The 16,865-nt window shown below is 46.1% G+C and overlaps 2 protein-coding genes across 12 annotated transcripts in view; one reads left to right on the plus strand and one right to left on the minus strand.

The window, feature by feature from the left end:
* LOC110395440 overlaps positions 1–16,865 on the plus strand; it is a 79,422-nt gene that overhangs the window by 13,446 nt on the left and 49,111 nt on the right. The gene's annotated exons all lie outside the window — the stretch shown is intronic.
* LGALSL (galectin like) lies at positions 5,721–16,370 on the minus strand. The gene is made up of 5 exons (XM_021389827.1): positions 14,732–16,370; positions 14,485–14,556; positions 14,268–14,356; positions 13,715–13,892; positions 5,721–11,118 (listed from the first exon to the last, which is right to left on the minus strand). Exons 1-5 carry the CDS (start codon positions 15,509–15,511, stop codon positions 10,975–10,977), a joined length of 1,263 nt encoding a protein of 420 aa, XP_021245502.1. The 5' UTR covers positions 15,512–16,370; the 3' UTR covers positions 5,721–10,974.

Raw genomic sequence — 16,865 nt, forward strand, 5'->3', positions numbered from 1 at the left:
TGCCATGGCTGTATAGATTCAGTGTTTAAAATCCCTTGCAAGGAGAGAATGACATAGAGGGAGTGACTGACTGCAGTTAACTTTGGGTTTCCTGAAGGCCAGATGTAGGAATGCCAGAAAGAACGCATTTGAGCATAATTAGAGGCTTTCTGAAATTAAGATAAAACTTGATCTGCAAAGTCTGTACACTTGGATTTCATGTTACATTACACCGACATTGGGATGTTAGGCAATATGCCACCAACTCCAATTTACTTGGGATATGGTGACTGTTAATTCTTAAAGTGTGGATTGAAGGAATGTGCTAAAACATTTTAGAAAATTTCCTGTCTGATATTTGGTCATTAGGCTGAAAAGGACTATGTACCTTGAGGATGGTGGTAGTAAACATGGTGAAAGTGTAGGGAAAGCTCAGTGGTACTGCAGAGGTAGCTTAGAGTCTTCTGTTTACTCATCCACCTACTGAAAGATAAAAGCACATATGAAACAGAAGAGTGGTACACTGAAGTTGGACAGAGTTTTCTTTGCACAAATTATATTGCAATTCATGAACAGTATCAGCATACATGAGCTTAACAGGATTTTGAAAAAGACCAAGCATCTAACAGCCCCCAACACCAAGATGTCCTACTGCAACAATAAATACATATAATTCAAGAGTACCAAATAGGTTTAAAACCAGCTCTACTTAAAGAGAATTGAAAGAAAAATGTATCTGGCAAAAGTTACGCTATAGCTCTCTGCGACAGCATCCTCATGCGGTCCTCCAAAATAAATTCCAGTTAGTGTAGCCAAAGACCATGAACTGTTTGAACTACTAGCTGTATCAGGAGAAACAGCCACTGTCTTCCTGTGATGGTCTGTGTTGAATATAGTGACCATCTACTGACCTGACCATGGACATAGGTTGTGATGTGGCTGAAAATTAAAAGCGGATGGATATTTGAATGTAGAAGGAGATTTCTGGCATTCTGTCACCTACCTGAATTGACTGCTGAATGCTTCAAGTGTGCATTAGTTATTTCTTCTACAAATGAACCCAAACTGTGCTCTACTTAGAGACGCTTGGGTTCATTTTTACTAAAAATGTTCAGACCTTGCTCAGTCCTATGCAAGTTCTGCTTCAACCAGCCTAATGACAGGACTATTAACCCAGCCAATATTATTTCCAGACAGTCTGAAACAATCTCTTCTGTTTTACAGGACATATAAATGCTTTACAGGACACATAAATTCCTAAGAGATGCTGCTGCACACCTACTTTGCACAGGCAGCTCCTGGCTGCCTCCCAATCTTGATGGGATTTAGTGAGCACTTGTGCAGCACTGGCACTGCAAACACTGTCCACCAACAGCAGAGACCCAGGACTGAACCCGTGAAGGATGACTGTAGATGACTATCAGTTCTCTTTACTGACAGAGATGTAATTCCATGCATTACGGTACCAGGTGAGGCAGGAGAGAAATGGACACTTTGGTCTGTAAATGCATCATCTCTTCATCCTGGAAAGTGAGGTTTTCTTCTTACTGGCTTCCTTTCCACGCAAGCCAGTATGAACCATGCAGCTCTCAGAGGATACTCTTAGATGTAAAAACTTTGTGCTTGTCAGTTGCTAATCTTCGGAGCTCTTCATTTCTGCCCCTTTCCCCCACCCCAGACAGTAAAATGATTCCTGGCACTATCCAGTAATTAATGTGTTGGCATTTTAATATGCATAGGTATGATCATCCAATTGGTACTGTTACACTGTAGGAATCTGTTTCTAAAAAATACAACGATCTGTTATGCCCTCCAACTGTAGCGTGAGATAATGTGTCATGTTCCCTAGCTACCAGTGACAGAGGATGAAGGTAATCAATACAGCTGGTAATACATACAAGCAGAAATTACAGCTGATTCCCTTCACTGAAAAGCATCATCTTTTAGCCTGCATTATCACAGCTTCAGCTTTACAATGCATTAAAATGATTGTGCACTTCTCTTTGCACATGCTAATTAGAATCCTGTTATTTTTTCTGAGAGCATCTTTTGAAGAAGACAGGTTTATTATGGAATTCTAGACAAGTTTATTCTTTAGTAGGTGCTCAGTTGCCATAAATCAGTGTACTTCCTCCAGAATCAGTAAGAGAAATACCTGCTTGCATCACTCAGGATGTGATGCTGTCTTTTGTCTAGGGAAACATGTCTGCACATCATCTTTTGAGTGCAATGTTCAGCAAACAACCGCCTGCTAAGAAACCTGATCTTCGGTGCTGCAGTTTCTCTTCTGCATTATTTAAATGGCAGGCAAAAGCACTGTGAGGCAGTGCAGACTGCAAAAAATAGTGTAATGCCATTCAATCTTTACCATTAAAAAAAAAAAAAAAAAAATGTCTTGAAAGGATTTTGCATTATGGATAGCCCTTCTCATCTCAGAAGTTGTGTGTAGCATTATTCAACCTTACTGTTGCATATTTTGGCACAAAAGAATGTCTGCCTGAGGGGTGAAGAGAGGACCTGCGAGCCAGTACTTCCCTGTTGCAGCCAGAAATCACAGCAGTGCAACATTAGGTGTGTACAAATCTGCATATTGCGAGTTACAGCACTGATCTCTGAGAAAGTCTTGTTAAGTCTCCGTGCTTCCCTCTCCCTGCCGAGAGAATGACAACAGTAATACTAGAGATGGCAAGGAGCATTCAGGAATTAATGTGAATTGTCAAATCTGTCAGCTCTTTGAAGTTCTTCAGTGGGTGTTGCTAAATAAACACCTTGATTGGTGTGTGTAAAGGATGCGTAAAGCTCTGATGTAAGGATCTACAGCCCCGTCCTCTGGCTGTGGGGTCTCCAACAATGGTTCTTTCTTCTGAAGAGGAATTGCTGCCTCTGAGAAAAGGCAGTGAAAATGATGGGGAATGGATATGGAAGCTGTGTTCCGCATCCATTCAGTAATCCAGAGTTACTCCCAGCTTTGCCCCTCAGGGTCTGTATTTTAGCTGTTGAAGCTCTTTGTATCCTTCCTATAAAGCTGGAGCATGAAAGGAATTACACTGTTGTCGATATGGCCTTTGTACTTTTAAATTCAAATACTTTGTTTTCCTCGGGAGATTGTAATTAATCTATTACTTACCAAAGAATGTTTCTTCTACCAATAGCCATATTCTGTGCTTAGCTCTGGTCTGACTCTTTCCTAGACAGTGATTATCGTTCCCATTAAACAGAAAATTTCTGAGAGAGCAGCCAAGAAAGAATCCTCTTTGCCTCTTCAAGCATGCAGTGCTAGAACAGCTACTGTAGCTTGTCATACGTAACAATGCTGTCAGCATTGGCTTTTCTCCCTGCAGAAGGGCTTTGGGGGCCAGACAAAGCAAGTCTCAAAAACTTCTGGTGTCTCCATCAGCACTTGGTGGCAGCCTGCTCCTCTGCACAGAGATTTGGCACATGCTCAGTTGGAGCTACACCAGCCCACAGCCTCTGGAGCACCAAGGGAGCATCTCTTTGCTGTTAATATCAGATTGTTTAGTACTAAAACTCTCCTCTTTTCTCTGCTGCTGAGATTTGCTCTTCAGCTTCAGTGATGTTTTTTCTAAATTTACCGGGCTTTTGTTCATACCTTTCTCAGTCATAAGGAAGCCCTGTTCTGCAAGCCAGATGTCAAAGTAGCTCTGTTTTGCCATCATTTCTGAGGGCCAAGTCTGACTTGCGCATCTCCTTCAGCAGGCCAGGCTGCACATAGAGCTGCTGAAAGACACATCCTTCTCAGGGTTTTTCACAAAATGACCCCTCTTGCATCACAGCCCTGGTCTAGCGAGGCAGCAGTGTGGAAACTGAAGCCTTAAAACCTGAACGGAATGAGAAATGCCTAACCCTTGGAGAATGCTGAAGCTGACATGATGATTTGGAGCCAGTCTCTATTCTTAGAAGAGTGGTGAAAGTCATCATTTAAAAATAAGATCCGCTGCAGCGCTAGCAAAGAGTTGTATTTGTGGTATTCCTGTGAGTAAATCCCTCAGCACGAATTGGCTTAGTTTCAAGATCAGAAACACTCCACCAAAATAAGGCCCAGCTGTGACGTATACATAGTGCTGATCTGAATGGGAGAGAAGTGCACATGGCATTTGTTACAACAGGTACCCAGAACTCATTCCTGGAGTTTACTCGGTATTGCAGATCTAGGAGAGATTTTTTCAAGGGTCTCTGTAAGGGTTAGCCAATGCAAGCAGTGAAATTGGGTATATGTATTCCCCATCTGGGAAATTCCCCCAGACACTTTGCTGCTGTTCTGCTATCTGGCAGGGACTAGACGCTGCCTTTACATGAGGTGGGTGCTCTGCCAAGTCTCTGAGTCTTGTGCAGAGGCCTTTCTAACATGCCCATGCCTTCAGATATCAAATGGATGTGAACTTACATAGCAGGGGAGGCTTGGGGCTCACTCTCAACCCATCTAGGTATACCAGAGCCCTTTGGGACATAGAATCGTCATAGAATGTCATGGGTTGGAAGAGACATTAAAGCCCACCGAGTTCCAACTCCCCTGCCCTGGGCTGGTTGGGGTCACAGAGATCCTGCCAAGGCTCCTGATACAGAGGGGGTCTGAGGGAAGGCAAGGTGAATGTGCACCTCTGCAGCATCGCTAGCCCTGCTCCTGTGAAGGAGCAGTTAAGTCTGAGACTATGCTGGGGCTATTAGAGACACTTGCTAATGTAAAGTCTTGTCTTAAGTTCATCATGGTTACTGCGAAATTCCTGCTGGCTCAGAACCAAGTCAGTGTTCCTACTGATGCCATACAGATTTCTGCCTCTTGTATTTCTGTCTGTTCTCCTTATTTCTGGTTTGCATTTACAGTACCTAATACTGTTTTAATCTTGTAAAAGATCTTAACAGATCTCTTTTTAGGATCATGTGTAGTAACAAAGGGCCAATATCAGGCTGCCTGTAAGCAAGGATGGCCGCAGATCCAAGCTCTTGGGGAACACCTGATTCCTTATCATTTTATTCGGAAAAAAAAATGCAGCTGGCTATAGTCAAATGCTGTTCATGTGCTACATCGGTGCTCTTTGGATTTTGAGGTCTCCCTCAGAAATCTTGCTTATGTCTTACAGCCACAACTTGATGGAGGGCGTAATCTTTTCCTTTTGGATGATGCTAGTTTTCCCAAAAGCTTTAACTTGAAGAAGCTGAGACCCTGAAGCTTTCTCTTGCACATATTGATTTTAATGTGGACTTTAGCCAGGATCATGCCAATGAGTGAAACACTGGATCCCATAATACCACGTTTCTGGAGCTGATGTTGTGGTTTTGCTCACCACATATCCATGAATCTCGTCCCACCAGAGTGAACAGGAGTGTGTGTGTTATGCTGCAGAAACAGGCTGCTTTATCCTATGCAAAAGTCATCAGCTGTCTGAGTCTTATGTCCTGTCCTGCTCTGAGTCATGCCTGTTAACTCCTGCAGTTTACGCTGCCCAGTGATGTCAGTGAGAGTTCTGCATGAGTAAGCAAGTTATTCTTTCCTCTAAAATAGTTATTTGATTGTTCTGTATTGAGTGTTTAAATTTTAAAGGAGTTCTACACAAGCTGCTACCAAAGAAACACTTCTAATTCCAAACTGTCCAACTACAGCTTTATTAGAGGAAGAATAAGCTATGTCTGAAAAACAGTCAGAAGACAGAAGAAGCTGAAGAAGTAAACTGGGTATATAACGAGCATTAACAATTGTTATAAAAGACCAAATAAAACCGCAGTGAAGATTTCACATTTTATTGTTATTAAAAGTTCATTATGAAATTGGCACAACACATAAAAATAGATCTGTGGTGAATAGTACACATTACTATTATTGCCACGTCATTTCGTGCACATCCTCACTTTTTAAAATCAGAAGATAATGAACATAAAACATTTCATCAGCTAACTGTGAAACCAGTGTTACTGCAGCCGGGAGAGACCGTGCTTTCTGTTGACTCTACTCAAGCAGATAATGCAGACAGAAATAGTCCTCTATTGATGCTTAAATTCAGAATGAATGAACAGATTTTTAGAGTATGCCCCAGCTGAAAATAACTGGAGAGAGAGGGCTGGAATTACCTCTTTTCTTACAGACCTATTTTCATGAAAGTCAAAAGGCGTTTTGCCATGAACTTTAAAGGCAGCAGGATTTAGCTATCTGTTGACAGACAGATGGAAAGGCCTAGCAACAGAAGCTACGGAAGTCCTGTGGCAAAGCATGAGTTTATTATTTTGATCTTGCACATGGTGCTGAATCTCCTTGTCATAGTAATTGTGCATATTTGTAACAGCAGTGATTGCTGGGAGGAGCTGGGAGGGCGTATCAAAGCCAGATAAAGCGTCAGTAGCTCATTTTTTTCTCCTCATTTGGGTTGGCCTTCATTTTAACCCCACGCACCATTCATTGCAAAGCAACTTCTACCTGTACACTTTCTGATCCATGTGAGAAAATCAGAACAAAACCTACAACGACAACAGATTTCACCAGGCCATTATATAGTCCTAGACTTTGGTTAGCACAAGAAAACTTTTCTTCCTAACTTCTGTGCTAGTCGTGAGGGGCATTTCGGTCTGCCCTCAGCCTGACTCTTGTTGCTCATACTGTCATCTCCGTTCTAGGGTGTTGGAAGGTTGCTTGGAGCCACCACTAACTAGCTCTGCAGAACTGGGCTCCTGGCTGCCTCTGAAATGCCCACTACCTCTCTCTGAACTCATGCTCCATTAGGACTGCAGCACATCATGCTACAACACAACCGCTAGCAAGCTTGGAAGTGCTGTGGCTATCCTGTTCTCATTTCCTCCATAGTGAATATTTTTAAATCCCAGAAGATAAAATCTCAGTGCTGCTCTCTCACATGAAAATCTCAGGGCTTCAGTCTCAGCCTCACTTCAGGAGAGTGACAAGGGTGGAAAGCTGGCACAGCATTATGGTGAATCAGGCTCTCTCTTTGGTTTTCAGGCTGTTTACTCAAAACAGCCCTTGAGAAAGATGCTATGCCTCAAGCAGATGTTACATTCAACCGGTTTAGCAATATTACGCCTATTTTTTCTTAAGCTAGTCAAGGAGGGGAGGGAGAATATAGTATATGTTAGTGCAAGTTCACAGAGACAACACATGAATATTTAGTACAAAATGTTCTTTCAAGGTGGGGCAACCATTTCTAATTGTGACACAAAAAGAAGGTGTTTTGTAACATTTTTACAACTTGACTGTGAAAAAGCATTTATGTGAAATATGTTTAGACAGACTACCTCACATCACCCAACATATTTCAAGGCTCTTTCTGAGTAGTCAATAGACTCATATTTCTTAGAAAAAAAACAAAAACAAAAAACATCGACTTTATCACAGCCAATTCCAAACTTTACTAAGTAATTTGGGGGTGGATCTTTTTGGTATTTTTTTGGTTTTTTCCTTTTTGGAAAAAATAATAAAGCTATGCTAAGTTGAGGAATTACACTCCAAAGGTTTTACCCATTCAAGACTTCTTTCATTTCAGAAATAATTTCCTCATTCAGAGGAAACCACAAAAATATTTAGCTCATAGATTCTAGCATAAGATCTCAAAAATTGGTTAACACACACACTTGGTCCTGAAGAACTGCAGCTTCTAAGAAGTTCACAGACTACCAGTGCCTACTGAAAAGCATTTTGAAAACCTGTCCCAGTTTGGAAACAGTTTGATTTCAGGTCTAGCAGGGCTTGTACCCCAAATGAACATCTGAATCATTCCTAAATTCTGGAGACAGAATTCAGATACAAATTTTGCAGCAGTCTCCCATCTTAAACATTTGGGTTTAGCTCAAAGTCTAACTGAATAGAAATATTTAAGGCCCAAGTTTTCTCTGACTTGTACTGCACCAGCGTCTGAATGCAGTTAGCCAAGTAAACCAAGCACACATGGGACAGCCCTTGGTTACATTGCCATCATCCTTCCTGGTACTGCCCAAGAGCAAAAGAAAAAGGCTTCCAACATTCTGTTAAACAGACAAATAGATGTGGAAACTCTAAATGTGACTTTCTGCCCTTTCTTGAGCTCTCAGCCAAACCACTGACCAGCAAAAGTGGATTTACAGCTCTCCTTGCCTCTAAGCCCTGCTCAAAAACCACGGCAGGGCAGAAGCAGGTGATGAGTGCCACAGTCAGTGGAGTTAGGCAAAACCAGAATGAGGTTCAAAATAGCATTTTCCTGAGCCAGGTAACTACTGGAGCAGGAACCAACTGGTGTGCCCGGTAGGCAGGATGGTTATCACCAGGTCCTTGCTGCTGACAGAGACCTCTGTAGAATTCATCTCAGCATCTGTGGCCTACACTCTGTGCTGTGCCAAGACCATACATGTCATGAAAAATCTGAGGGCTGCACTAAGATACTGCAGCTACCTGGAATTTCAAGTGGCTGAAAATTCAAGTCAGCCAAACCCCTTATCTGGGCTAGAGCAAAGGCATGGAGCGGGAATCTCTATTGGCTTTGTGCTGTCTGAGAGATCTCTTTTGGTTTTGTGCTACCGCAGGGTCATGGTGCTACTCTCTCCAGCCTCCTACTTTATGGCCCTCTGGAGTAGCAAGACAGCCTCAGGCAACAGCACTGCATCAGAAAACATGGCTTTGCATATACAGTTAGAGAAAGCACTAGACAGGGTGGGCATCAAACATCACTCCAAACAGAATTCATCTTCTGCTTGCGTCTGCTTTGGAGCTACAAACCATTCCAAAGCCAGAGAAAAGTCCCAACAGCTCATATGGAAGCACCTTTCCCTTGGATTTTTATTATCATCATTTTTAAGAATATATTTTGTACTAAAACACTGTCAGCGTTCTTTATACCATGGAAAATGACACAGTCATCATGAATCATGGAGAAGAATAAAAACAGAGCAAGACAGGAACATTTCATATCAAGGTTCGATCCAGAGTACAAACAGAATCTGTTGTACAACTTAAAAGCCATACACCAGATAAGATCATCTGGAAAACAACAGGTTTTCGTTTAATTTTGAAAAAGGAAAAAAGTCAGGGGACTTCAATGTTAAGGCTAAAATTTCCATTATTAACTATATTTTGTAGATGGGAGCCCAATCCTTAACTTATTCACAGCAGCAACACCCCCCTGGCTTTACAGAGAGATCTGCACTTGCGTGAAGTAAGCATCAGGCTTCTATGCCTTTGTGCTCAAAGGACTCTGGTTGACCTCAAGAGGCTTTGGACCAGAGCCATAGCTGGAATTTCAGCTTGCAGTCTAAGGCTTCTTAACTGCAGGCCAAATTAGCACAAAATGAGGCTTTGCAACTGGTATTCTACCCTTCGCTTTGGATATTCCAGTTCTGGTTGCCTTAAAACACTTCTTTATTGCAAGCTTAATATAGTTCTGTTTGTGAGATTTTTTTTTCTCTCTCTTTTTTTAATACTGTGCTACAAAGAATGTTTTTATATTCTGTGTCCCTATATTACATGTTTTCAAAATTGCCTAAATATATGTTTATATCGTGATTATAACTACTCAGAAAGACTTGCTGTGGTCTACTGTGAGCAGCCAAGGAAAAGCGCATTTAGTCCTAAAAGAAGTCAAGAAAAGTGGTGGTGTTCATTTATAGTGTAGCGCAATGACTCTGTTTATACAGCTATACCTACTACTTAAAAAGCTACTTGAAAAGTTATTATTCATGTGCAGTAGATGATTTTCAAGCATTAATAACTTGGCTGTCTAGACAAGTTTTAATTGTCATATCAAAGGCCGAATATGTTCTCAAATGAGTGCAAAAAAAAATCTCCCATCTCCCCTGGAAGAGGCTAGTTCTCTTGCTGAACTAAGAGACTGCCAAATTTAACTTTTTCTCAAGTTATAAAAGCACAGCTAAACCTACAAATTTGCCCTTTAATTTTTAAAAACGGATTGACTTGAACTCAAACCTATCCTGTGCAGCAAAGTTAGTAAGCCCTGAAAAACAGTTTAGTGAATATGCAAAGAGCTCCCCCCACCAACTACCATGCCCACATTTTCCCAGGGCCCAGAGGGCTCCGTTAAAATGTAACTCAATGTTCAATAAGAAACATGATTTTTCCAGAATGATATGTCGAGTTTACCCAAAGAACCCAAGACAATTTGTACATTCAAAATGTTTACACTTTGCTGTTCTTAACGATCAGTAAGATTGTTCATTTTTACTAATACATACAATGAGTATAAATAAATAAACTACAGATAAGCTTTAAAAATTGTATTAACAGTACATTGTGCAAAAACTTGTAACAATCTACATTCTATGCAAATACCCTGACTAAAATATACAGGCTAGTGTCCTGACACCCTCATTCAGTTTTTTGCACAGTCCTTGGACCAAATCAGCAGCTGGGAGCAATCAGGAGGATTCCACTGCATGCAAGCTGTGGACGTTAGCTGATTAACACCAGCAGCAGATCTTGCCCCTGGGCATGTGCAAAAATCCCATAGAAATCAATGGGAGTTGTGCTTGACTAAGGACTAAACAGTTTGATTGTACCCCAATAAAGTGATAGCAGATTTGCCATTGATTTCCGTGGAACCAGGCTCAGGTCCTGGGTAAGGACGTCAACGTGTGGCCCTACGTTGTGCTACACTATTCCACTTCAGTGCAGAAACAATATTTGCAAAAGAAAAACCTTTTGTTGTTGTTGTTACTACTGTTCAGTAACCGATTTTAGTGCTGCGTTTCAGAAATCGCCTTTCTGTGAGATTTGAAACAAGACTGCAAGTCTTTCCGAATCCATTCCAATTTGATTATCCAGCACAAGTGGGCTATATTGATCCAAGAAAAATGGCTCAATGTCTGTTAACCATCAGTGTTCTTCATTAGGATAGACAACAGCCCAGTTCATCGGCACAGGCGTGAAAAACTGCACACAGAAAAGGAACGGGGCAGCCTTCCTACTATAGTTGTGTCCAGAGCTGGCTGTCACTTCTCCACACAGACGATGGCACTTGAGCCGGTTTGGAATCTACAGTTCTAACAAGTTCAGCCAAGTTTTGTAAGCTGAAGATCTCCATTTATCTTTATTGTGTCAATTGCTGACAGTGTTTCAATACGGTGGTAAAAATCAAAGAGCTGATGTCCATCCACAAATATTCTAAAACGGGGATGCTCACAAAGTATCTCAACCTGTAAAAAATAAAATGATGAACCGTGTTCACAACGTAACTGGGAAGTTATTTCACAGGACGCAAAAAGCACCGGATTAGCCTTTAAGCAACGTTGGTATGGTTACACATCTTGCTACTTGTATGCCACGTAACAGAGAAGGCTGAGCCCACTTTGCCCCCACAACCCCAGTAATACTATGAGGGATCTGCTCGTACTTCACAGGGACGTTAATCCGGTTTCACTCTCTCACGGTGGGGAGAACCCCTGAACCCTGACCCACTGCTCTGCAGATTATGGTCCCATTGGCACCAGGGAGGTTTTGCTTCTTGCAGTAATGCCAGAAGCAAACTGCTAATTAAAAGTATATCCAACCCAAATCTTGCATTCCTTGCTACAGATTTTTTCTTTTTTTTTTGCTGCAGAATGAGGGGGCAGTTCCCTCTGCAATGTTTTCCAGGCTGCCATTAATTCAGAGGAAGACAGCAAATATGAGAGGGATAGGTTTGCCCTCCCCTCCCACACACTAGAACTGCACATACACAGCTGCTGTGCAACTAAAAAGCTTTCGCTGTGGCGACTGCACACAGGGCTGCCTGTTGGACTCGGGGCTGCAGTGAGGGAGACGTAGCACAGGATGGCCTGAATACAGCCAGACAGCCCACACGATGCACAGACTGCACCAGGGAAGGACAGAGCTCATCCTCATCCTACAGCCCTGGAGAAATAATCTAGAAAAGCCACAAGGAGAGGAGCTAGACCACCCGTTCTGGCTAAGTCAAGAGATTCCTGATATGAAGGGTGGCTTGATTCCTCGCAGATAAGCTTTGCTGGAGCTGCCCCATCAGGAAGCCAACATGTGAGGGCACAAAATATGCATTTTTTGTACAGGCACTCAAGAGACCTGCAGGTCTGGAAAGGCTGAGAAGAAAATGCAGGGAAGCCATGTGTAAATACTGGGTCGTTCCTGAGGCTGGTAGTCTGGAGTGAAGCACAGTTTTCAGGCAGAAATATTAGAGCACATAAAAGTGGAACAGGCAAGTGATAAACTGAGCGAGCCTAGGTCTTGCCCTGACTTAAGGCACATCATACTGGGGAAGTGGCAGCAGACTGTCCACGGGGACCTGGCAGCGCACCACGTTAGCACGGAAGCACCCGTGCTGTTGCGCAGCTCCAGTGTCACTGCAGCAGGTGCATCCAGCCCCAGGCCTTGTTATGTAAAAGATATGGTTAGCCTCAGCACTGCTTACGATCCATTTCTGCAGATCACCCTGGGCTATACCAGAATGATAATTGAACTGGATCACAGGTAATTGGCGAGAGCACTTAAATACTCCTGTTTAACTTAGTCACTCAGAAGGAGACCATCCAAGGTGCAAAGGTAACTGGGAGCCCAAATTCCATTTGGAAAAAAAGAAAAAAAACCAACTCCTCTTCTACAGTATCTCACACTAAATGCATGATACCGCTGTCCTCTGGTGCCAGCTGTCATTAGTGGGACACCTGCAGAACACACTCTGGGCAATATGTCTGGCCTGTCGGAGGGCCCAGCCACCGCCCATGGCAGCAGGTAGCCCATCCCTCTCAGCCAAAGCAGGACCAAGCCTCCACGCCCTTCTAAGCGTATTTCCCACGTGCACCAAAGGGTGTTGCCAGCTATGACGGAGGAGAGATTGTAGAAGCAAGTAGAGCGCAACCAATAGGCAGCAAAACCTGTCATAAACACCCTCTGAAAGCCCAAGCCTCTGGGGAGACGGCGAGCTTTTGGGGTTGGGGGAGATTATCTTGGGGGGGAGAAGGATTATGAGAGTTTGGCAGCTGGTCAGAATGGTGGCACTAAGCAAAGGGGCCAGCAAGGTTTCATAAGAGGGGTGGGGGGGGCAGGAGGGTTTTTCTGGGTCAGCCGCACAGAGAAGGCATGCAGCTTTTTTTCGCATGTAGTCAAACTGCTGAGAGAGAAGCAGCCCTCTGCAGCTGCATACTTTGTTAGTCCTGATGAGCAAAGACATCTCCACGTAGCCATAAACGCTACAGATGGGAATCTGCTTCTAGGTCAACCCAGTCCATCCTGTGCACACGGGATTTCCACGTACACCATTTCCAAGTGACTGTGGGCTTAAATTTGGCAGGAGACTTAATCCCAGGGTTCAGAGAAGAATACCACTATCGCTTAGCTATTTAATCTGCTGACACAAAGGGCTACGGCCAGCCTCTGTGTAACATCCCTGGAGGAAAAGGATGAACAAGATCCTCATTAGCTGCGCTAAACTGCGAACACTACGTCCATTACAGAAACCATCCAAACCCACGGCAGTCCCACAGAGTATTTACATTCTCCAGCAATAACTTGAAATGCAGTAATAACACAGAGGTACTTTTTAATTTATAGCTATAAAACTAAGCTCAGGAAGCACGCTTCATCACACAGCATTACAACCTCCGACTTGTCATAACACCCTGTGATGTGTTTACGGCCCCATCGGAACTGCCTGCAGGTGCAAGGCGGCAGAGAAGCGGGCTCTGCACGACACAGCGTGTGATCCATAGCAGCGACCCGGCCATCAGCATCACAGCCAAAGGCAATGCGGGTACGCTATCAGAGACGGCGCGCACTCACCCGAAAAGGCTGGTCCGGTATAAATGGGAAGTAAGGAATAGACGACTGCTCCTCTCCCCATTCTCCAGCTACACATGAGTTTCGGACGAACTGTCTGTCTGTGAACACGGCTTTCAGCTCGATGGCCACGTCCGCAGGAGGATCCTCCGACTCCCCGCAGGTCAGGCTGATGCCAAAGCTGCAACGCAAACACAACCGCTTTCATTCAGCCAGAACACAAGCACAGAAACCCAGTGCACTGAAACCATAATCAGCACAGAGCTCATCCAGGGAATGTCCGAAGAGCTCTGCAGGGCAAAGGACACGGCTACAGCACACAGATAGGTGCGTGTGCTGCATATATAAGTGTATATGTGATCCGACGCGAGCCCTCCTTTCCTTCAAACCCTGGGAAACGGGATCCAGGGAAGAAATGCCCCCTCTATGGGTCAAAGGAGAAACCAGCACGCTATATTTAAAGCGATAAAAATAATCCCTCTGTAGAAAGGAGGGATCGTGCGCGTGTGTGTGCGGGTGGGCTCCCACCCCCCCGGCCGGGCGCGGCGGATTTCACCTCTCGGGGTTGAGGTCCACGATGCCCATCACCAGGATCTTCTTCCCCGGCCGCATCCCTCCTTTGATGTGCCCGCAGAAGGGGACGATCTGCCAAGGAGAGGGGCGGCGGGTCACTCGGTTGTGCAGCCGAACGGAGGAGGGTGGTTTGGGGGGGAAGGTAGGGGGTTGTTAAAAGGAGTCCAAAAATATAAAGCAGCAAGAAAAAAAAAATTTACCAGCCGAGGGAAGTACACATCAGCCTGCACCGGGGATCCCAGGGAGTTGTTTAAATGCCCGTCCTCTATTTTCTGCAGGTAGAAAGCAGAGCGCTGAGGCAAGCAGAGGCAGCAGGGCCCTCCCCGGCCTCCCTCTCCCCTCCGCAGGTGCGCGCCCCGGGCAGGAGCAGCGGCAGCAGCGGCAGCAGCCGCCTCCGCGCCGCAGGTGCCCGCCGCTCCCCGAGCCCCGCGCCGCGGCGGCACTCACCAGCGCGTCCCGCTCGGCCACGGTCCCCGCCATCTTGTGCGAGCGGCGGCGGCGGCGCCGGGGACGGGGAGGGGGCGGCGGGGCAGGGCAGGGCTCCCGGGGACGCCCGGCGGCTCGGGGGGCAGCGGCGGAGCCGAAGCGGTGCCGGCGCAGAAGTAGGAAGGCAGAGAGGAGGAGGAGGAGGAAGAGCAGAAGGGGAGGTGGCCGGCGCTGCCTCGCCCGGCGGGGAGCGGGGAGAGCCCAGCCCCTGGCCTGCGGGGAGCCGGGCAGGGCGGGGATGCCGCGGCTTCCTCCGCTCCGCAGCTCTGCCCCGCGGCGCGGCAGCCGGGCGGAGGGGCCCGAGGCGCGGCCCGGCCGGCAGTGGGCGGGAGGGGCGGCCCTAGCCCGCAGCCCCGGCCCCGCGGGGTCTCGGCCCCGCTGAGGAGGAGCCGGCGGGAGAGGGGCGGTGCTGGGCCGGGGTAGGCCGTGGCGGGGAGGGCTCCGCGCCCCTCGCGGTGGGCAGCGCTCAGAGCCGGAGCGCCCGGCCGTCGTGAGCCGGGTGGGACAGCGCAGCGGCGCGGCTCGTCGGACAGACGCGGCGATGCGAAGGGATGAGGAATCCCTCGCCTTCACCGCAGCACGAGTGACCTGTCCCGACGTGCGTGCTGCCGATGGGCTTAGGGTCCTGGGAGGGAGGGTCTGCAGGGGGCTTTGTTGTCGCTTCCACACAGTTAGGGTTTGGTACACGTCCCACCTGGCTCCCACAGCGACGCGTCGGGCTGGGTGGGTGGACGTCACCATCCTTCCCTCCGCCGCGGCGCTCTGAGGATTAATTACTCACGCTGCGTAAAGTTCTGTGGAAGAAGCTCAGGCATTGCAATACTTAGGGTTTCAGTATGACCGTGCGAATCTGTTGGGAAACACTTCCAATCACTTGGTGATGCCATTCAAGAAATCAAAAGCTACGGAGAGTAAGTGAAGATTGTGCAAGTACACGGATGCTTGGTTACTTTTTCAGTAGCGTCCACTAATTTGGGGATGTTTTCATCTCCGGATGCCCAGCTGGAAGGTGGCTCATCAGGGCTTATGTTTATGCGTAAGCCTCTGATGGATGGCATGTACAGAAGCCATGGCTTCTTCAGCTGTATCAACACAGCTAGGCACACAGACAGCGGGGATCCCTGTGGCCAAGGCCTTGGTCTAGGAAAACCGCCAGACCTTTTTCTTCGTGCCAAAACATTGGGTGTCAGCCCTACCACCTTCCTCAAATGTAGCCAGGAGACTGAATTCATAAGCAGCACAGTAGCACACAGCCATCGCACATGAAAAATGGTTGGCTTTCCAGTGGTGAGCCAACTGCACCCGTGAGTTACCACAGCAAGGAACTGGAGGTAGACCCGATGGTTTTGTCAGCTCCCTTGTGCTGCTCACCTCTGCCCTCAGCTGCATTGTGCCATTTTGTGGCTGGCCTAAGAGAGAAGAGAAAGCACCCTGTGTTTTTTCATTTTTAGTTGGTGGTACAGTGGTACATGATGCCTGAAGAGCTCTTTTCATAACCCATCATCTTTTCCTCGGCTGTACAAGGAGCCATTTCATTGGGTAAGATTAAGTTTATAGGACATAAAATCAGGCCAGCCTGTCCTTTGTGTCAAAGCACGAGTTCTTGTGAGGGGAGAGGTCATTATTATTATGTCTTTGTTTTGTAGCTGTTTTTATTTTGGAATAATTAAATAGCAAGACTTGGCCGTTTGGCCAGCTGCTTTGCCTCGTGTTTGTCTTTTCTGGCACGTTTTCCAGAAACGAGCACAAACGCAGTGTTTGTTCTGCTGGCCTTGGAAGGAGTGCCTGGAACAACCTGCGGTGTGGAGCTACGACGGGGGAGGACGTTGCTGTGTTTTTCAGGCACTGACTGGTCTGTGTGCTTCTGTTTCTGTGATAGGTTCTCCTCTCGCCCTGTAGCAGCCCAGGACATTGAAAATCCTGTCTGCACCGTGGACAAGTGAGGCAGCCAGAGCAGCGTTTCCCCCACGTGCTGCTGTGATGGCTGCTCCTGTGGTTTCTTCTAGGGAGGTGTTCTCCAGCTGAAGAGGACTGCCCGCCTCATCTCAGCCGTGGGCTGAGCTTGTAGGGCTGGCGGTGGTAGCTGGGACAACAT

The sequence above is a fragment of the Numida meleagris genome, chromosome 3, assembly GCF_002078875.1.
Source record: "Numida meleagris isolate 19003 breed g44 Domestic line chromosome 3, NumMel1.0, whole genome shotgun sequence".
Classification (NCBI taxonomy): domain Eukaryota; kingdom Metazoa; phylum Chordata; class Aves; order Galliformes; family Numididae; genus Numida; species Numida meleagris.